Source organism: Ciconia boyciana, chromosome 1 (genome assembly GCF_034638445.1).
Source record: "Ciconia boyciana chromosome 1, ASM3463844v1, whole genome shotgun sequence".
NCBI classification, from domain to species: domain Eukaryota; kingdom Metazoa; phylum Chordata; class Aves; order Ciconiiformes; family Ciconiidae; genus Ciconia; species Ciconia boyciana.
The window spans coordinates 51,788,908-51,812,310 of NC_132934.1; the positions used below are offsets into that span (position 1 = coordinate 51,788,908).

The 23,403-nt window shown below is 41.3% G+C and overlaps 1 protein-coding gene across 2 annotated transcripts in view; it reads right to left on the reverse strand.

Annotated features, from left to right (window-relative positions):
• Positions 1-23,403, reverse strand: part of FGD6 (FYVE, RhoGEF and PH domain containing 6) — a 74,808-nt gene that overhangs the window by 51,167 nt on the left and 238 nt on the right. For both annotated transcript variants that reach the window (XM_072865516.1, XM_072865523.1), the window contains exon 2: positions 11,239-13,678. In XM_072865516.1, the coding sequence (XP_072721617.1) occupies positions 11,239-13,678 (2,440 nt within the window). The remainder of the gene's footprint in view (positions 1-11,238; positions 13,679-23,403) is intronic.

Genomic DNA, 23,403 nt, shown 5'->3' on the forward strand with positions numbered 1-23,403 from the left:
AGTTCAATGTCTTTAACATTTATTTACTGCAGGCTTTTGGAAAAAAAGGAAATCAGTTCTAGAAAGCAAGCATACTTGGCAAAGCACAAAGATAATAATGAATACTAACCAAGATCACTAGTGAGCTCCTATGGAAGTTTTAAGAAAATATATGACATGATTAGTGAGGGATTAGATTAATAAAGGCATCAATTAATGTACTTTTTGGATGAGTTACATTTTGCTGCGATACCTCAGCTCCACAACCATCCTGAAGAAGCCAACATCAGCACGTTTCCTTTCGCAAACCAGTCTGGAAAGCATAAAGATGAACTTCGTATCACTCCAGATGCACCTGGACCCTAACCCATCATATGCACCTCATCATTTAAACTTCAGATTCTCTGAACAATGGTGACTGTCTACCATCATAGCTAAAAAATTCCCTCCCTCATTGTCCTGTTCATGTCCCCTTGCTTTTCATTTCTCCTTCAGGCATACCGGACCATTAAGCAGTAAATGAGGATGAAATGCAGCCTGGACTAGCTGGCTTACTTATCTGAGTTACTCCTACAGCATCAGTCACCTCTCTGGTTTAATGAGAGATGCACAGATGGAAAGAGCTGAAGCTGAGATCACGTCTGTCCTTGCTAGGTGTAGTGGACAGTTGAGAAAGGCTGGTGGATACCTCTGCGGCTCTCGCAGTGCTGGCTTGGCTGCCAGCACCGGGGACTGGTTGCCTCATTGCAGCCAAGCTGCGTGGGCTTCAACTTCTCTGCCAAAAATGGTGCTTTTTCACAGCGAGAGTGAGATAGCAAGGTGTTCTCTCAAATAGGATTTTACACCATAGCATTAAAGTTATGCCATTTGTTCTTCTGCAGTGACAACACAATTATTTTAGTAAGTTCTTCGTATTATGAGGACTAATAACAACAAAAAAGGCAACAGACCAGGAGTGTTTATTGGTCTTATGCTAAGGATATGGCAGGCAGTTAATCCTGATCTCTCTCTATTTGTATTTTTTAAGACCACCTGAACAGATCGCGCCTGTGAGATTCATTAGTTCCTTGTGCGAGCTATCCTTCCGTAGGTGACATGGCTGAGGAATGGCAGAGAACTCTACAACAGTCCTTAAAAAAAGGCACCACAAAACAAGAGGCAAACAAACTAGACCAATGAATCCACGATTATTTGCATCACTTATAACTGTTGTGCTATATTCTCTCTGGGCTGGTTAGGGAACTTCAAGGACACAATTACAAACATAAACACTCCTCAAGAATCACAGCTAGAAAACAGAAACACCCTGCATCCAGATGAGCAACTCCAATTGAAAATGGATTTGTGCACATCAGGTTACTTTTTCAAATTGCAATTTAAAGACTTCAAGAATTCAAACAGAATTATTTTAAGGAGTGTCATATGTAGCATATGCATGCATAAGCATCTGCGTATTTTATAGGAAGTCAGGATCCTTGATGACAGTGACACACTGTCAAAAAAGAAGCTCAAGACAACCTATTTGAAATGGATGTTGGTTCAGAGCCGCTTGTACTTCGAAAGCTGCCTGCTGCCTCCCCGGCAAAGGGCTGGCTGCAGAGAGAGGCTGGGTGGGAACACCGGGAGTTTGCTCCTGCCAAGAGAAATGCCAAGAACTACCCTCTTCGTCCCGGTCTTTACCTCTGGCACTCCCTGCTCACACCTGGATTTCTGGGCAAGGAGGATATCACAAACGCTGCCAAAAGCTGCCACCACATTTAGCCTGTTAGATCATGCCACTGGCAGCTCCTTCTATACTTGGCTGAGCATGTTGCAAACTACAACACCTGACTTGCTGGAACCAAGTTATCCTAGCGTTTGCAGCCAGCAGCATTTAGCTTAGCATTTATTATCCTCGGGCCAAGATGGCACTTATTTCTTTCCTCAACAAGAAGAAAAAAATAAGTCTGACTTGCATTCTAAGCAAAAAATAAGCATTTGTCATATGTTTCACACTTAAAAAAAAAAGCTACAAAATGTATTAAGCAATCCATTCTGTCAGTCACCCTACGTCAGGCAAGCTATGATCAAGAGAGTCATGCGCATGCTTCGTTGCACAATTTTAAAAAGCACGGTTTAAAAAGAGGTGCCAACAGCTCTCAGATTATCTCCATATTTAGCTGCGATTTGAAAACACGAGCTCCCGTGGCCAGAGGCGCCCAAAGACCACTCTCGCCCCAGGCAGCCTCCCATGCTCACAGGAGCGATCTTCAGCAAGACCATTTGTTGACAATTCCTCAGTTCCTTGGAAAGTTCAACATAAACACACACGCATGCTTCAGATGTTTCCGCACTCACCATAAAAAAGCCGCATTTAAAAGAAAAAAAAAAAAAAAAGAGGTCTCAGTTTTTAAAGTTTTCAAAAACACCGGTGCCCACAGTGGGCCTGTTCAGCTCCTGAGCAGCGTGGCACAGCTGCCGTCATGACAAGCAGGAGAGACGGTCGCATCGCCCTGCCTCCGATGGGGCAGCCCCAGCAAAAGTGCCAAAAGGAGATTATGCCAATGTAGCAGAATATAATCCAAGAGGATACAAGGGGACAGTCTGGAGCATTGGTACTGGAAAGTGAAACACTGCGGCAAAACCCAGGGATTCAATTAAACCCTTGCCTGGAGACTTATACAGGGGAAGGAGTTGCTGCAGCAGTTCTTCCCGTCACCACCCGAAGCTGTGAGGGATTACTTGCCTCCCAGGGTAGGTAAAGAGGGAATTCTTTGCAGAATTTACAGCTTTTTGCCTTCCCTTATCATTAATTCTCGTTTCATAGGGAGAGCTGCAATGCTCATGGCCAAGACCTTTGGAAAAAACTCCTAGCATGGAAGCGATAAACAATATAAAACAGGACCACCAAAATACAGCACTCATTTACAATCAGGACCTACTATTGTAACTTCTCTCAATTCACAACACAGACCCTATTGGGAAAACTTTTATTGGGAAAGGATAGGAGGATCAGAAGAAAAATAACACTTTACTTTCCAGTCACACACACAAAAAAGAAAAACCACAACACAACTCCGCACACACTAAATAGACTTCTAGAAAACTATAATTAAAATGTGACAGAATCTCAAACCAAATGCATCAACTAGGAAAGGGAAAACTTAGACCAAGTGAGAACAAAACCTCCTATTAATACCCATTTCAAACAAAATTGATTTTACCTTGCCATGACATTCCAATGTATAACTACTTCTGCTCCACTAAAATAAGAGTTAATCCAAGGCCCTAAATATCTTCTGTATTGACTCATCATTATTTTTATGATTTTTGGGTGACTTTATCCCTGAAATCAGGGCTGTAATACCTCTTCAAAAAGTTGCTCATTCAGTTTACAAATGACACACAACCTATTGCACTCCATTTTTTACATGTCAGATACCTAGCAGATGACAAAAGAGAGCTCAGTAGCAGAGTACTCGAAAGGTAGTGACTTAGATCGAAAATAAACATGGAGTGACTTAACTCTTTTTTGTGACTTAAACACACAACTGTCTGCATGCACGGGAGCTGATGCAGCTTCCTGAGTAGTCTGCTGGAAAACAGAGGATGAAATAGTTTGGTTGAGATCAACACAGACTAACTGTAAAGAAGAATTGAGCTGCTTGCAAGATTGGACTTGTGCTCTCTCTTCCTCTAATCTTTTGCACAGATTAGAAGAATGGGATTTAGACACTTTTTCTAGACTTTTGAGCTCATCTCAAAATCAATACAGAACATCCGACCCCCAGGAACACCACTGGGGGGGGGAGGGGACGGATGGACCCCAAACCAGAAAAATCAACTGAACTCTGCACAGTTGAAATCACTGAGCCATAAGGCTCAGGTTGTAGCTATTGAAATGGCAGTTTTGATAAAAACTCCTTTTATTTATTTACATGCACCTTTGTATTTGTTTAGTCCACTTCTGCTCGAGTGGAGCAGTTTTTCATAAGCACAAAGATATTTTAAGGAAAAATTAAAACTTGTGTAAACAATATTTTTAAAATAAACTTCTTGGATTCTAGCATCTAAAATAAAACCTGCATTCCTTAGCCTAAATTTTGTCTAGTGCATTGAAACAACATAGCTCATAGTTTTGTAAGTCTATTCGTTAAAACATCTTTAACTGGATCAAATATAAACATTGGGTAAATGAGGCATATTAATATCACTGTTGGCATTTAAATAAAAACTGAAGTTAATATTTTGATTGCTTTCTTTCCCAACATTTATTTTATGCCCCCAAAAATCTCACTGTTTTACATATACAATTACATTAGACCTTGCTGCAGTTAAAATATCTCCATACAAACCAGAGTACCACAGAGCTTCACAAGCACATTTCCTGACCCAACGCTGGAAATAACCCACAGGAAAAGGCTGTTATTGAGCATATAAATGGGTCTTTCATCAATTCTCATGTCACATCTGACTCTCCATTCTACATCTAAGATACTGTCTGGAGCTACATTTTGTTAACCTGCAATTTATACCACAGTTGGCAGCCGGAGACAGGGTGCGCGTGTTGGAGGCGGGGGAGAAAGGCCAACATGCAGTGACAAATACACAACGTTAACTCAGCTTCCCCCATCTTAAGGAAAAGGAAATACATACAGAGAACGCCAAAATTAGGAAAAACACAAATATGGAATAAAAGAGGAAAGAAAAAGATAAAGCGTTGGAGATTAATTTATGAAAGTGTGTGACACCCGAGTTCCTGTTACCCATAAACAGGGGGGTTCGCAAGCAGGCTAAAGGATGCAGGGTTTTTATGCGCTGCTTTGCTTACTTCAGGCTCCCCCACATCACGCTAAGCCACCCTTCGGCTGAAGGCAAGAGCCGACACGCTGAGCTGAGGCGACGTCACTGGGAGGAAGGACGAGGACATCCTTGTATTGTACCGGGGGATCGATGGGAACAGCACAGTTCGGACATTTTTGCCATCTGTGGTGAGCGCTGCTTCAGTGGGAAACAAAGGATAGTGCAGTTTACCCTCAAAATGGCTCTTTTAATGCATATGGACTGCATGTGCTCCAAGGTTAATGCGATGTAATTTTCTAGACTGCACAAGACTGTGACGAAAGGAGCCACCAAACCTTTTGGAGAGCAACAGAGGGATTTGCCCAGCAGCCGGGCAGCATGCCCCAGCAGCACCTGCCTCATCGCCGCCGCCACCGTCAGCTTGCTCCCTCTCATACTCACAAAACACACGCAGCCCCAGCTACACTCGGTAAAAAGATAACGTAAAGAACTTAAACTACATCTATTTTTATGTGGTGCTTGTAACACCACCCGATAAATTAGAAGTCTTTCATTACTGCACCTCCAACTCTGTCAAAAGTTTCCCTATGTTCTGTGTCCACACCAACCTGCTTCACCCAGCTCTTTCTTTTACCAAAATCAACAGGGAGCTCTTGAAGAGAGGGATGAAAGAAATACCAAAACCACTCAGAAGACAAAAATCCTCTTTCATTATAATCTTGGAGATCTTCATGATTGTTTTCATTTCATAAGACCCTTCAAACCTTTTCAAGACTGGACTGTATACTAGAATAATGGACTCAAAATTGGAAAAATGCAGTTCTCCAACTCCTTTCTCTCCCTCATTGGAGAGGGAGAGCATCGGACCTCAGAATCTTTCCCAACGTCAAAACAGATGAAATCAGCACATCTCAAACACATTTGGATGAGAATGTGTCAAGATTATTTTAAAGCAAGAAACTTCCTATTTATTCTGATTTAGAAAAAAAGAAAGGGGGGGGGATTGGCATACTTCTCCCAGATTACTTTAGAAGATTTAAGTATTTTCCCAGAGTGCATATCATCTTAGAATATACGCATTTTCTTTCAGGTTGTATAGCAGACTAAACTGTAAAGATGTATGACCAAAAGCCACCCCAATACTAAGGAAAACTCTTACTGGAAAAGCTGACCATGGAGACACTGACTTGCATAAAGTTTCTTGCAAGGAAACAAAAGAAAACCCAAAACACCCCATATGCTTTCCTGAGCAAAAAAATTTACTGCGAGTCTTTCATGTAGTTTCACATGCTAGCCTAGTAGTATGAAATCATTAACTTGACACTACAAAATAGAATAATTCCAGACCGAAGGTCAGTTATTTGACTAACCCTTAGGAAAAAGAAGGAGCTCTGAGAGCAGTGTACAGCCCCATGATGAGGGTCCCACCATCTGCATGCACCCAATTCCTTCCCGAAGTCCTTGTGTCGGAGCATCAGTATTACCAAGCAACAGTACTACCACTTCTCACCAATATTTCAATTTCTCACTGATTTTGGACTCTGATTAGACACCCCTAACTTCATTACAGAATTTATTTCTTCATAGTCCATAAAAGCAAAACGTGAGAAGTCAGCAAGACGGCATATTCCTTATGTCTGGTAGCCAAGAATTGCTTTGTCCATTCCCTGCTCCCGAGCGCCAGAGCTGGCACTGACAGATAGATTTAGCATTCAGCCTCGCGGGGGACGGGAAGCAGAGATCTGAGGCATCTGACTCACTCTTTACTGACAAGCCCTCAGAGTTGGCAGAAGCCTACCAGCTGCATAACACGTATGAGAGAAAGCGAGGTAGGGAGGGGAAAAGAAAAAGGCAGGCTCAAGGAAGCAGAATACAAAAAGAAAGCCAGTGATAACACATGACTGAAGATAATGAAGCCTGATAGGAAACCTAAATAGCATATTATCAAAGCTATTCCATTAAAACCTGAGGTACAATTGCAGAGAAATAATTTAACGTACAACTAAGGGTGGCAGAAGCCAGCTAGAAGCACAGGGGGAGATCGAAACACAGGACAAGACCGCAGAGCTGATGGAGGAAAAGGAACCTGCCTTCTTCAGACCAGAAACTAATCCATTATCATCTTTAAGAAGCAGATGAAATAAAAAAAAAATCTACATACCCGGCCTCTAATTATTAGGAAATTATATCTTTCAATAAAATTCCGTAAAAAGAAAATGTGGTTTTTAATGTATAACACCTTCAATACCTAAAACATATTTTGTGCATTCTAATCTCAGCATGTTTGAAAACTATTTTTAAATTATATTTAGATCCTGCAGTATTTTATGAATTTAGTGTTTCTCTTGAAATGTTTTTGAATGGGAATTTTGCAGTTGCAAAAAAAAACCCCCTCCCTAATGTAGCCAATCCTTAAACACCACCACATTTATCTGGTGCAATATTGCTCATCAGAAGCATGTCTCAACCCTAACAAAAGTTCAGTATATCAAAGAGGAATACGTATCAAAGCAAAGCGCTTAACCACACAGATTTCAGTACTAAATTCGATAGTCCAGGAAGGCTTTCATGGTCACTTAATTGACCTCTGGGGACTCAAGTCACCAAAGCAGAATTTAGTCCGGAAAACTGACATTTTGTATTGAGATGCTCATTTCTGGAAAACCAATGGATTACTCTAAATCAGCAGGTGTGGGAAAAATAGGAAGCAGTATTTAATTAAACCAACATTAAGGTCTCAAAGGATTGTTGTCACATGGTACTCGCCCCCCCCCGCCCTGCCCTTTCCAAAGAAAAATCCTAGCTGGAAACACAATGACACAGCTATAAATTTCATCAACATCAATTAGCAGTCATGTACATTTGTAACATGTTGGAGGAACACTGTCAAAAGTAGCCAGTAAATACAGTATGCTATTCCCCGAAGGGTGAAGGACCAGACTAACTCAACCTGAAGTACAATTCTCTTGCGTAGAACAACGTAACAAATACCAAAAGGAAGCCCACAAGATCCAGAAAAGTTTCAGTTTCTGTTTTCTGCAGCATGACAGATGTTCCAAGGCACATTCACTGTTCCTTTGCATCTTTAGATTACTGGACAAATTTTACTTTTGGTTTTAAGGAAGATTTTGCTGTCCTCCTCAGAATAAAGGTTTGTCACTAAAAAGAGGACAACCAATGCATAAATATTTCTCTTTCATTAGGAGGTTTTAAGAAAATGGCGTTACTTCAAAACAGAACCATTTCAACCACTGGTCTCTGATGACATTAACACGAATTGTGGCGGTACCAGCAGCACTGACTTTTCAGGCCTGAACCATTCATTTCTCAAAAAACCAAACCTAAGAGCTGCTTTCCCTGTTGTTATCTTCTATCCCACAGCATCTATTCTTCACTCACTTTGTTTACAGAGTCCTCATAATAATGCATTCACCTTCATTATCTATTTTAAACTGGTAGTCAAACAGGTAGACTAGGACAAAATAAACAATCCTTTAAAACTATTTCAAGAACTTTCTTTTTTCAATAGCAGAAACTAAACATGGATTATCTGCTCCAAATGTATTGTCATTATTTTCTTTATTGAGACCATTCCCCTGAACTACTTAAAACAAGCAAAACCCATCAGTCTCCCATCAGCAGCTTCTGGCTCACCTCCGTGGTTCACACACCATATCAGGGCCCTGGTTCTCTTCCTTTCAAAGCCAAGCCCACCTTCAGTAGAAGGGAGGGTGACAGCAAATAACTCAAAAATCAAGTGATAAGCGACAACTGATACCCCACCATTAATTAAATTACCCAGGCCCGCCATTTGCATTTAAATCCCTGTGAGAAGGCCCAAGCAAACAAAATGTATCTGAATTTAATAAGACATATGAATTTAGGATAAGACAGTCAGAAGCTATTACCATTCTCCATTAAAGCATACTGGTTTCACCAGATGGGATCGGGAGGAAATTTCTCAGTAACCACAGAAGCACTGGGTACATTATGAAAATTTTATTTCTTCCTCCAGAAAGAAATGTAACATGGGGTAAAGATACCACCAAACTCTTCTGGTAATGGCAAGCCTGGCATTCAGACTTAATATACTGCATATGTGCTATTATGACTAGAAGTGTATGCAATCGGTCTATGAATTTCTCAGAACAATCTCATTTGTACATTGGCTTTAATCATAAGATAATTTGCTTTGAGATTCCCATTAGCAGTGCATTACAGGAGTTTTATGTGCCATGATCTATGAAAAAGAGCTAAGTGCGTGTTCTGACAGGCTGGGGAAAACACGAGCGGTAATTATTTCAATAACATCAGCACTGTTTCTCTAACCGGTTTTATAATACCACCTGGCCCAGGAAATTATAAAAGGCTCTTAAAGAACTGTGCAGAAAAGGTAAGATGACATTGATAAAGAAGCTTCAAAGGATTTAACAACAGATGGGAAAACTGGAGCAGCTGCCCGCCTGGCTCCATCCGGGCGAGGACCCTTACGCCTCGCAAGCCAGAGCCAAAATGAATACCTGTACCTGCTCTTCCAGCGGCAGCTGATCCAGGTCAGGAGACCACTGCCCCACTGTGTCCCTTTTTCTCCTAGGGATTTCTTTGTTCCCCGAGATCAACTGAAGTAACTGCATGCATTAATTGTTTCCTAAGGTAGTTTCTGACTATGTAATCTGGTTTAAAATAAACACTTGCATAAAGGGTTCTGGATATGGTTTTCCATGGTGTGCTTTTAAAAGAAAAACACAACACAAACCCAGTTATGTCAAGAACATCCAGCTTCAGCAGCAGCTACAGCTGCAGATGTGCCAGGGTGCAAGAGATCATTTAAACCCTTAAAACACCACTGGTACTGGGGAAGGTTTGTGTGGAGAGGGAATAACTATAAACCTCTCACACTCAGCCAGGTAAGAAAACTACAGAATTTCACTCAAGGAGCAACTGCAGTCTCATGCCTACCATACTTCATATAGCAAAACAGTCCTTTTTGTTTCCTAAAGCAAAGACATACATTCACCTGACCCAGAACCACAACACAAACCAAAATAGATCGCATAAACACATAAAATATATCCTATTTAAGTTTGGTCTCACCCTTCTTAGGTAAACCAATTCAAGGGAATACTAAGAGAGTGCAGTCAAAACCCCCAAAAGATACCCAAAGATTAGATTTAAACAAAAACCATACGCTCAGTCAGGAACTTAAACTGTACCAAGACAAGCCCAAGAAACACCCTATGTAAACAAGAAAAATACTCAACAACCACATGAATAACTATACGAATACCAAGCCCGTAACCAGAAATCCTACTTCCCATGATAAGGCTTCATACTTTCCATCAAACAGTCCAATGTTGAGAAAATCAACTCTATAAGCAATTATTAACACAGGATGCCACTTAAAATATTTGTCTCTTCCTATATAAGGGGACATACTCCCCTAAAGAACGGCCAGCTCTCAGATTCTTTGGAGCATGCCTTTGCTACACATGCATCCAAAATGAAATGAAGCTTAGTAACGCTCAGTGAAAAATGAAGTTAAATGTGACTATCTATAAGCTAGTTCATCTATTCTTGTCAATATGCGTATATTCTCAACAATGTAAAGAAGTTTGCTGGGGACTATGAAGTATACAGGGTGCATATTTCATTCAAATCCTTACTGCTGGTTTGAGATAAATCTCGAGGATCTGTAAGACCAACTGTATAGCTGAAGTTAAGATTCTTCAGCTTCTTATTTTCTTCATTATGCATCTGTTTTGGATGTATCTGTGAATCGGTCCAATCCCTTTTTGAATCTGCTGACATTACCTGTCTCCACCATGTCCTGAGACAACGAAACACAGCAGCAACCCGCAGAGTCACCAAACCCTGTCTTTCAGTAATAGTCTGTATGCATCATGCAGAACTCATGCACTACTACTACCTTTGTTGGGAGCACAGCGAGATACAGAAGACTCACTATATTCCGGGAAAGGCAATATCTTTTGTTATACTCGAAAAGCTTTCAAGACCTGATGAAGAATTTACATACCCAAAAGCTTGTCTGCTTTTCCCAGCTCTAGTAGCTGATCTAAAAATATATTCACTCCCCCTACAAACCTAGCAACTACGCACTCTACGGACACTTACTCAGGTTCACCCTGAGACTGTAGTAAGGTTCATTCCTCCCCATTTAAGTATTCTTGGGCACAAATACATGAGTGTATTTGATTTGCTTTAAATCTGGAAAAGCACATATGTTAGTTTCCCAAATTTTGATCATATACGAGAAATAACTAGCTTATTTTTCCTCTTGACTCTTTACCAAGTGCAAACTGTTTTCAAAACAGCAAAAGCATATAAAGATACACAGCAATGACTGTCCTGCTGACATTTAACGAAAAGGGTACAGCCTCTCAAGTCATCATCTAAGCATGTTTACAACCAACAGAGTTGCAATGGAGCTGTTTAACTCCCCTTTTCTCTTTGTTTTACCTGCCAAGTCTCAAACGCCTGCTTGTAGCTTCACAAGGCTCCTCAACCTCATAGAAGCCAGGGCTCTGGTCTTCCACACTGCTGGAGTTCTGCCATTCAAAACAGAGATTTCTCCTAGCACCCATAGCAAAAGGCAAGTTCTCATACTCGGGTATTTCCTCATAGTGACGCACGTTCTCGTACTCTGGAGCACAAGTGCTGGTTACAGAATTCAAATGCATTTGTGACAAATTCTCTCCAAAAAGTACATGACCATCTAAAGACTCCAGCCTTTGGTTACTTCGCATCTCAGGCTGACTTCTGTTTCTCTGCCTCTTCTTCTGCAACACTGGACTACTTATTTCTACAGAATGTGCCTTGGCAGATTTAGCTTTCCTTTCACTGCCTACAGATGCTATATGCCGGTTGCTACTGCTCCCATACCCTTCGCCGGTGGAAAGGTTGGCAATGGCACTATCCATTGACTGGCTGCCTTTAGACAGAAATTTTTGGAAGTCGCTTTTCATTAAGCAAACTGACAGTTTCATGTTGAGAAACTTTTTCAAGCTATTTTTCTTCTGATGGTCTTTGCAAGGCTTATCTGTCCTTTCCATGTCCACAGAAGAGAGAGATTTGGCCCTAGGCTTCGTCACAACAGTCAAGTGGTTGAAGCTGGTACCAATGTTAGCAGTTTTTAATGATTCAGAATTTCCTGAAAATGGAAGAATAGGATGAGGTAACTTCCAGACGGGTTTCTCAGAAGAACGTTTGGGTATGTCACAGGATGACAGCGCACCTTGCTCCTTGGCTGGTGGACATGTGAAATGAGATCCTTCCAGAACACTGTTTGACTTGTCCTCACTGGAGGTGTAAGAACTTTTCTCCACAAGCTCTGCTGATGCAGCTTTTTTCAGCAGGCCAGCGGCTGGTAGGCTGTGCCTCTGTGGCTTCTTAGGAACGATTTTTGGAGAACTTTCATCCTTTATTTTCACTTCTTTATCTTCCAATTTTTGTGGGGAAACATGGGAGCTATTGGAAGCAGATGAATGCTGACTGCCAGTTAATTTGAGTTGCTTTGGCAAACTCATGGACAAAGTATCACATCTGACAAAGTTAGTCCTTTTGTCCACAGCATCTAGCATACTGGCATCATCTGTCACATCATCCATGGAGTTAACTAAGTTATGGTCTGCATCTAAAGAACATGCAATACTTTCCACCAAATCAGAAGTTTTGTCTGACAACCGAGGCAAAAGATTTTGTGAAGTTGACTCTTCCGTAGCAGATTCCTTCACCTGATGCATTTTGTCTGCATTGCTTTGAGTTATCTCACATTTTTCAGGATGAAGCACTTCTGTATTATTGTTATAACAAACGCTTTGACCAAGGATATTAATTTTTGCTGGCTTCTTAAAGCTTTGTTCTGCAAGCCCAAAGGAATCTTTCTCTGAATTAGGTGGTTCCTTTGTTCCTTCTCCTGTGGTGTCTATGCCATCCTGACGGACCAGACATGCAGCACGTGGCTTTCTTGGCTTAGGGATAGGAAGCACTTTTGAGGTCAGGACTGAAGATGTTTCAGAGGAGGTTTTATCAGCATCTGCTTTCATACCCATTTCACCTGAAAACGTACTATTGCTACTTAAATTTTCATTTTCCAGGATCTCCTGGTCCAATGGGCAAGAGCAACTGTGGTTATTTTCAGTCAAACTAGGACAGATTTCAGACGTCCGAAACTCATCAGCAGTGAGCTTACCGCCAATATTTTGTGGCTTCCCTTTAGCTACCTCAGAAGACGATGAACACTGTACAAGTTCCATAAACTCTATTTTAACATCATTCTTGGAACTGCTGCCATCCCCTTTGTCAAGTCTGTCTGCATACCTGTGCCTCACAGGACTGCTGTTAGGAAACACACTATGAGTTAGAACGTCCTTAAGTTTCTCTTCCAAAATACTGGCTTTCAAAACCACCTGATTTCTATTTGCCAGTTTTTCATTGTGACTATCTCCCAGAGCTAGTGCGGTTTTTTCACCAACTTTGATGTTCTCTAAGTTTTCAAAGTGCTCAAAAATAATCTGAGTTTTACAGGTGTTCTCCCCATTTCCAAGCTTATGAAGGCATTCAAATTTGCAAGATGACATTGGTAGGATATATGCTGTGTTATCAGTACTCCCTTCCGAGGCTTCATTTTTATAGTTCAAGTGGTCTAGCGTTTGAGAAGAATTTCCCCTGTGCTCTTCAAAGCTTTTTGTGCTTTTTCGTGTAGACGATGGGGGTTTAACTTCCGGAACAGATGAGCTCTTGAGAACCTTTGGTTTTGGTGCAATTGCTGGCTTGGTTTTCCTTGCTGCTTGTATAACACCAGAAAGTACAACATCAGGCTTCGGTGCAACAGGTGGAGGCGTCGCCTTGTGTCCTACCACAAATTTTGGTTTGGGGGCCACCGGTGGCTTCTTAATTTCTAGGAGGGATGGAAAACAAAAACTTTAGTCACCATCAGCCCACAGAACAACTTCACCTGCACCGCAGTATTATTAGGAGTTTTGTAACACTTAAATCACACGATCTACAGGATCTTTGTGTGTATATGTATATATTTTTCTCCTAAAAGCATGCCTCGCATCCCTACCACTGCTTTTTTACTAGTTGCCTTTCTTCGTTTTAACAGGCACAATCAAGGAGTGGTGGGAAAAGTCTTCAAGGGTAACTTGTTCATTTAAAAAATAGTTTAACTTTATGAAAGCGCATATCCTTGCTCAGATACCAATATGATGTATCATACTAATATTAGTATGATGCTAATAAAAAAAAAAAGAGTAGATTAGCCTGGTTTTGCAGTTTGAACTATTACAATACCATTTTAAAATGTTGCAAATATGTTAAGTGTCTCGTGTATAATAAGCCATGAAGATAACAGAACAGCTAGGGTAACTACCAGGACAGTTCAGTACCTTCCCCTACCACCTCTGGAAATGTGTAACCTAAAATTCCCCTTTCTCTTCCTCTTCTTTTCAAACAATATTGAGAAGATTACTGTACCAGCTGTAAAACTGTCATGTCACTACCAGCAGTTCAGTGAAATGAGTCCGTGGCGTGAAGTTAATGCAGTAGTTTGTAGCAAGTCAGTACTTTCCTACTGTAAAAGTAAAATACTATTTCTGTGCATATTACAAAATTACTCTTCCCAACGTGTTACTGTCTGACCTAGAAACAGTCACTTCTGCTATGACTTATGACCCACTTGACAGCACAAGATGACAAACCCCAGGGAGAGCGGACGGCAGGAAAAGGAGCACATAAGGAACTTCAAGATTATGGAGTTTTGATTGTGGTAGTGGTTTTGGGTGGTTTGGGGTTTGTTTGTTTATTTTGCAGGTTTTTTTTTTTTTTTTTAGATATGCCTGAAACACTTTAATATTGCAGAAGATCATTTATGACCAATTTATTTCCATATGCTGGAATAATTTCAGATTTCTAAGTGCTTTGAGTGATTTTTGATATATGAAAACTGATTTATAAAGTAAACAACTTTCTCATTCTGCTTTTTTATGTACTACCTGCACTATTTTTTACCTTTGTTTTGAACGATATTTTGGTACACTTTCAGGAAGTCATACACATGTTAAATAAAACTCTCAAAAAACCATGCTAATTAATGTTTCACATGCAAGGAGACTGGCCAAGCCATTGATTTGTTATTCCCTCTGAACTGTGGGTTTGGTGTTTGGTTGTTTTTTTTATCACCATTATTATTATAGATGAGCAACTATATCCTAATCTCTAGCCTAGAAATACGAGAATAAAGTTTCACGCATGGGGATTTTTCTGTTTAGGATTTTTTTGTTGTTGTTTGAAAGAAATCTAAATGGTAAAAAAAAAAAAAAGGGAAGATGCCCTCAGTTGCAAGCATTTCCCAAACATTAAGCCACTGCTCCAAGCAGATGGCCAGAAACAATGTCTCTACTATAGAAACAGGAAAACCATGTTTTTCTAGGACATGAATCATTAAATGGTATCCAGACTGACTCCACTTACACTTAGAATAGCTGCCCTCGCTGCAATTATATTAGCAAAGAGGTAAACCTGATGGTAGAGATAATTTTTGAGACATTTTGCAAAAGGGAATGCAGAATTTATTTCAAAAGGCACAGCTCCCTATAGCCAGCAACTACCAGCAAAGGACATACCATCTCTGCTTCCAAAGACAGAGGTTTCCCACACAGTGAAGAGTCAAGAGTTTGCTGGGGGGCGGGGGGGGAAATTAACCCTTTGGATGCGCAACCACTGATCCTGAACAGCAAAAGAGAGTTGTACACTCACTTTCAGACAAGGCAACTGCCTATTCAGTTGGAGAATGAAGTGATGGCAATAAAGGAGCCTGTTTTCTAAAGTAAAAACCAAGGAAAGGATGCCCAGTTTGTCACAGAACACAAGGCAGTAGTAGACCTGGGACATGTTCAGTAATATTTATTAAGATATTAAAGCTCCCTGAAAACAGGAGAGAAACAGTCTGCTTGGGAACCCTCCCTGATGCCCAAATGAGAGAAACAGATTGCAGAAGATATGGGAGATTAAACACTGGCTAGGTAAGTGATACCCTGTGGATTATTTGTCCCACTCTACAAATTGAAGTCCATAAACCTTGGGAGTTTCTTTCTAGTGGGACTGCCTAATGTTTTGGATAGCAATCGAACTAGATTACGCTGAAGGGCTTTCAACTAGTATTTATTAGGGAAAACACTCAGAAGCTATGATATGATACCATTACCTAAGATTCAAAACTAAAACTTGAAAATGTAAAGAAAACAAACCACCTGTTTATAAGCCAATAGTGGAAACCTAGATAATGAACAGAGCGAGAAAAATTCACTTCTGATAAGTGCAATTCAATACGATTTCTAAGCCTACTAGAATTTTTCAAATGACTTCAACATTAAAAACCATTGGGACAGACAGAAGAGACGGGCAAGTTGTGTGGTATAATAAAGACACCACTATCTGCTTTAAAGTGATTGCTCATTTCATGTAGAGTAGATATAGGTCAATGTATTAACAGGCACATTACAGTCTCGGTATCAATACAGATCTGCAGTCAACCGCTCAATCAGAAAGGAATGTGATGAAGAGCCCTTTCAAACATAAATATGACGTGAGAGGAAAGACTCCAGGAAGGGAATGCATACCAGTAGTTTTCCTCAACAAAGTATCTTTAAGTTTCTGAAAAATGCAAGTGATGAACTTCTTAGAAAAAAATCACAGCAGCTAGGCAAGGGTAGAAGTATATCAGATTTCGATTAGAAATCAAGAATTAAAGTTCAGTTGATTATAAACTAATTTAATTCACCGTGTGTGGATAAAAACCAATTCTACATAACACAGTGCTTTAAAAGGGTCAATTTCCCATCCTGAATAGAAAGAACACTAAGTAGGAGGCAACTTATATATAAAGGTGTAAGGAATGACTGGAAGTCATATGAGAATGACTTTTTGTTAAATGACAACCATAAGCAAGCCTCTTTGGTGAGAAACAGTAAATATAATCAAGGAAACATTATACAACAAGTGCATGGAGTGGCGAGTTGTTTGGACAACGGACTTTTTCCTGGTGCCATATGTTCACCTAAGAATAGAGATAGTTGGTTATGCTTAGGAGAGTAAAAACTGAAGAGAATTTGGAAATCATTGCAGCTAGTTATTTTATGAGAGCTCCATGCAGGTCTGCAGCTAAGTGGTAAATAATCCTCCAAATTACAAGGAGATAAATATAAAAAGATGAAGGGAGCTGAAAATATTTCTGTACACAGCACCTGCCAGACTGTTAGTGACCTGCTACGTCACCTTCTGGCATTCTTAGAAGAAAACTTGGGACGAATGCAAGAAATAACTACAGAAGTATCCAAGGTCTAAAAATCATGCCTCAAATCCCAAGAAAGTTCATCCTGCTTAATTTAACCAAGAATTTAAGAAGTGAGATGGTAATAGTATATATACTTATGCACATGTGAAAGATTTTGGTAACAGATGGCTCTTTAATCAGGGGGAAAAAAAAAAAAAAGGACACGACAAGATCCCATAGCTGACCACTGAAGTTTGACAAGTTCAAACTAGAAACAAAGCTTGAAAATTATTATGAAACCCAAAGGATAATTAACTACAGGAACAGCTCGCCTGGGGTTGTGGTGGAGCCACCAGCACTTACAATCAACCTAAACTCACTTTATGAGATGTGGAGAAGTTTCAGAGGAAATTTTGGACGGGACATCAGATTCTCTGGCTTGTCTTACTCAGGAGGTTAGAACAGAGAATCACTATGATTTCCCCTGCTCCTCCCTCTAATCCTACCCCATTTCTCAGAGAGGATCCCTGCATCCAGAATAGCATCATGGGTTACCAGTAATAAACCCAAATATAAGAGCAGAAACACAAAGTTTTATTTACATAAACAGATTAAATGATTAGGAGCCAGAGATATCCTCTGACTTGCCTGACTAGGCAAAGGAAGAAATCCATAAATAAAGTGACTAACAAAGCTGCCATCACCAACAGGAAATCTACTGCTCATCAAGGAACAGTCAACACTGTGTTCAGTGCTGAATTTTAAAAAAATGCTTAAAAATACCAACACACCCACGACCCTTAAAAAAAGGGGATTAAAAAGGGCATTATTTTTCTAACAATAAATAGCCATTAGCACCACCTATGCAGGTCAATGCATATGCTCTTTGTCCGACTTCAGGTCACAGCACAGAGAACAGACATTTGTCCCTCTGGTGAATTATCTCCTCCAGTGTGCTGAGGAAAAAGCAACACCCATTCTCATCCTGCTAAGCTCCTCTGCAACCGACACTCGTTACTGCTCGACTGGCACGCGTTCCTGTCCTACCTTCAAGTTGCTTTAGAGGAAGATGAGAACACCCTGGAGCAACTTCTGCTCTCAATGTTTTGGCCTTAAACTGTCCATTTCTGTTCTTCAGATGATAGGATTTTGCAGCCGAGGACCTCACTTAAAAACGCTCATGTGTCTTCTCCTATGCAATATCATGAATGAACAGGAAGCCAATAAGACAGTGCAGTCTTAAGCACTATTATTACACAGCTTTAAATCTTATCCTCAAATTTTTACCTCTTGTTATCTTGACTGCCCAGCACAGGAATAGGGAGAAAAGAAGATACATGAAGTTGAACTGAGGCAAAAAAAAAAATTAAAAATAAAAATTAAAAAAATAAAAAAATAGCACTACCTCTTCTGCAATAAACCCTACTATTGCTAAAGGAACATTTTCCCAGTTTATGTTTATGCCCATACTTTTGAGATTATGCTAACAACTTCTACATTTGGGAACAGCAAAAAAACAAGTTATGTTCACCTGCATCTGTCTAAGAAACAGGGACAAATGGTTCTGGACGCTGTCATGAAAACATAACTTGATATTCCTTTCCTTGCAACGCTCCTCATGAACAGAGGCCTCTCTCCTGGTATTCAGGGTCCCCTACGGGACTGTCTCTAGCCACCCAAGAGGTATCCCCGTGGCAGGATCCTGCAACCCAGCCTAAAGCAATATCCTTTTTGAACCACAAAACAGCAGGAAGACAGTAAAACAATCAGTGTGACATAAGATTTTGACAGCAGCTGGACCTAAACTTAAGGTACGGGTACACAATCAAGTTACTATGGGGTAAGCCAAGGTGTGAATTTAACAAATCAGCTACTCTGTAGAAGCTGGCTGTACGTATACTCTTACCTTACCGCACAGTATATGAGGTAGTTCATTCCTTTTCACCTACAAGGTGAAATCTATTTCACATACTACTTCACATATCTATTTCATATGTACTAGGAAAATAAAAGGAATGGGCTTGAAACTTAGTTACTGCTTAGCAGCTGGCCTACTGTAAATGTACATATTGGCTTTCGCATGGCACCTTGTTTACATATGCATACAGTATTCTCAGAGTTAGGAAATCACATCTGTAGGCTATATATGAAAATAATACGATGCCCAGAAGGTATCTGCCAAGGGATTGATATGCTGTTCTTTCTTACATGAAGGAGAAGCTCGCTCCGACAGCCAATTTACTGTTCCTGGGACTACTTTTGGCATAAAACACTACAACTCACAGACACAAAACAAGAAAGCCAATCCGGCTTTTAAAAAGCATGTAGGGAGAGAGATAATTATTGCTACATATTTGGGATACAGTCAGAGATTATTGAGATGGTAGTTCACTGCACAGAGAAACAGATAAAGTATTTTAAAACTCCAGTTCACCAGCATTAAGTTTTAATGACACACAACAAGGCTTTTCAGTTCAATTACTTTGCTTTCAGTTACAGAAAGTAAGTTTCATTAGGTACCTCATACACCTCAAAAAAGTATTGTGAGATCATTAATTTATTTCCTGCGAATGTGTATTTATTTTCTCATTATGCAGAGGCTCTGATTTTCTCAGGTGCCACCATGCTCAAAAGAAAACAAAAAAAGGAATGAGTCATGACATCCCGGAAGATAACACATGTAGTTTTTAAAATACAAGGGGAAAACGATGATTTCCAAGACACTATGGTTTTAGAAAACATCCTAAATAAACTGAAAAAGGAAAACATTAACTTCAAAATCTCAGGTCATTCAATGACTTGTTGAAATAAAACAGGAAAGTTGGGGATAACTTTAGAGTAAGGACAAGAGATGAATAAACAACCTTTTAAGATCACATGCAGAGATAAAGCTGAGTAACTCTAGTGAGACTTGACATATTAGAGGGTTAAAGGGACATTAAACCCTGTAGGCCTCATTTTTTCAATCCGCGAAAGCAATGAAGTTTGATTGGAAAAGTCATGTTGATTTTGTTTATTCTGTTCCTGCTATGTTTTTTCCCCTTTGAGTTACATTTTTGACATTAAAACACACTATGTATTTCTCATTGCTGTTGTCAAATCTGATTTCAAGTCTAAGCTATACATCCTGCCCACATTAAATAAGCTGTATAGATTCACATATAAGGACTGTTTCTTCAGCAAGAAATAATAAATGTCAAACTCATAACTCTGAGCTTTTGTTTTTCCCTTTTAAAGGCAAAGGACATACTTGAAGACAGCACAATAGTTCCAGGCAGAAAATGAGTAAATGTACATTCATCAGCATCGTATATAAAGTATATGCAGTACGTGAGAAAGCAGTGAGAGTAGCAGCTAAAAATGACAGTTGAAACCAACATACAGGTTGATCACTACAATAAGATAATTTTTAAGTTATCTAGAAGTATTTTAAATAAGTGCTATAGTTCCTTAGTTCTAACAAGTCCCGATTTACATATACATCTTCATATATGTAAGCAACAGCTATGAAAGAACTGCTTCACCTATCACTGAATTACACCCAGCTCTGGACTGAGATTTAAATGAAACGCTTCTGTAGAGGAACTAGAAAAGATATATAGCAATAAACTGAAAATGCACTGCATTATTTAGAAAGGCAAAAGGCAAGCTGGAGTGGAGTGAAGGCTGGGTTATCAGTGTTGGACCTTTCGCAACTTCTGTCCATGGACAGAAGCTGTGTTCTGTATTTCTCTCCCTACCATAGCTCCCTCAAGTAGCACAGTATCTCTTTCAGAGAGTCCTGCATATCAAGCTGAAGTCACTCGTATCTGCAAATCATACTTTAAAATATTAAATCAATACTGATGATGCTGTACCAGGTTGCTTTGTTCTAAAGGTACATTAAAACAAGACACAAGAGAGACACACTCAAGCCCTTCAAGTTAAACTGAAGGAAGAGCAGAAGGATTTCTAGGCATTTCAAATTCCATCTGAAGCCTTCACACAGGATAACATTTTTACTGAAAACCTGTATTACCAATCAGTTCTCAGAAAGCTAGCTTACATAGGACAAACCAGAGTAATAACTGGATTCACAATCTAAATAATTTCAATGTAGGAAATAGATCCTATAGATCACGGCACTGAAATTAAAATATAGGAGTTGGTACGTTTTTATTTGAGCAATAGCTTTATAAAGCATGTCTATATATTTCAGGAGCTAAATTCTGCAGCAATATGAAGAGATGGATGTTAAACCTTCAGAACTGTCTTCTGGCAGTCCTCAGTCTCTTCATACCCTGCCTATGAGCTCCTTAACTGAAATGTCAAAAGCTGTCATGACACTGTCAGCAGGATCATGAACCTCTGATCTTGTTTCACCTGTTCCCCATATCTTTTTTTTATCCTCACATAATCCATCACACACAAAATACTCTTCATCCCCTTTGCAGTAGCCTTCACATACCCCTCAGCTTCCCTCTTCCTGCCCACCAGGACTTTCTCTATGCCTTCCCCTTCAAATCCCTCCCTAAAATTCAGATTTTCCATGAAACTGTCCCACTTTCTTCTTACTGATATTCCTCAGCATCCCTTTCCCTTCTGCCTTCTAATTGACTTGTTCACCAGAACCCCTTCCTCCTCACCTGCCCCACAAACGTCATCACAACATAAACTAAAACAACAGGGAGACTCAGTCACACCACCTCAGCTCTAGAAGTCCCAAAATCACTGTTTAGCGCTGAAAATCTACCCAAGTTCCTGCAACTTAGTACCATATCAAATTTTAACAGCCCAGCTCTAAGCTCTTGAGCACCCCCTAACACATCTTTTATTTGCACAGCTGTTTAACTCAAAAAGAGCAGCAGTGAACCAGCAGCGCTACTAAACAACGTGAACAGACAACACAGCTGTTAAGCAGAGATGATATCCCGCTTCATCACGCGTTTTTCCAGATCTAAAGAAAACCAGTTCTATCATATATATTAAAAGTGGAAATATATTAAATGGAGCAGAAAGATGCATTAAACAGCTTTTTATTTTCCAGTAAATTCTGATTTACTAAGAGAGCCCAGATAACTTAATTAACGCTGGACTTGATAACAATTGGACGTATTTGAGAGGAAAACACTAAGAATTAGGTTGATGTTTTTGCCTGATGTCTGTGTGTCGCTTTTTCTTTAGAAAACCCCCCACCCCTCCATCCCTACAGGAAGCACTTTGCTGCTTCAGGTTTACACTGTAATTAGTTGCGTTTCCACCCAACGATCATAACTTACACATGACATCTTGTCAACGCAGAAACGACTCCTATTCTCATCTTCCAGCAGACTAAGAAAGGAATCCACTAATCTAACAGACGGGTGAACAAAAGTCCTAACAGCACACCGCCGTGCAGCCAAACAAACGGCAAATACGAGCAACTCCCTTAAACACGGGGAGCTCTTGTTGTAAACCAACAATTTGCCTCGCAGCTCTTTTAGCCGTAAAATTGGCAGCGGTCAAGAAAAGAGGGAGGCAAGGTAAGGAAAGCACTGAAGTTGGTCGGTTCGAACTAGCAGCTGGAAACGCCAGAAGTGCAGGCTTTCCAGTACCCCTGCCTCTGCGGGAGGGCTGGCTTGTACGAGCTGGATCAAGGCAGGTACAGCCTTGAAGCAAAGCCGGAACTTAGCCGCTGACAAACTTTGGCAGCTCCGCGAAGTCAGACGGAGCGATAACCCAGACCCCGGTGTTGGCTTTCCTGCCAGAAAACCCGGCCCCCGGCCCAGGCTCTCGGAAGGCTTCACCCGCCGCCAGCTCAGCCCCACGCGGAGTGACCTGCTCGGCCACCGGGCGCGAAGTCTCTCCACCGGCCACGCGAGAGCGGCCAGAGCCGCACGCCGGGAGGTGAGCGGAGAGCCCGGCTCAGCCCCGCGCAGCGCCGGCCGCCGGGGCAGGGACGTGCCCGCACAGCCCCGAGGCCGGGGCGGACCGGGCGCCCGTAGCGGACCCCGGGCAAGGGCTGACCCCGGGGCGGGAGCGGGGTGCGAGGCTGCGACCCCCCCTCCCGCCTCCGCTCGCCCCCCGCAGCAGCGCGCCCAGCCCGCCTCCCCGCGCTTCCCTCGGGGCGAGGGGGGGCACGCAGCGCCCGGCCCCGCCGCGACGGTGGGGGAGAGCCGGCCGCAACCGCCCGGCGCCACCGGGACGAGGAGCGCGGCGGCGGCTCCGGCTCCCGTCCCGTCCCGCGCCGGCACCGCGGGACGGCCGCGGCGCATCTCCCTCATCCCCCCCCCGTCCCGCGGCGCCGGGGCCCGCCGGCCGCCACAGGGTGAGGCGAGGCTCTCTGGCCGCGGGGGCATGCGGACTCCCCGCCTGCCGCCGGCCGGGCGGGC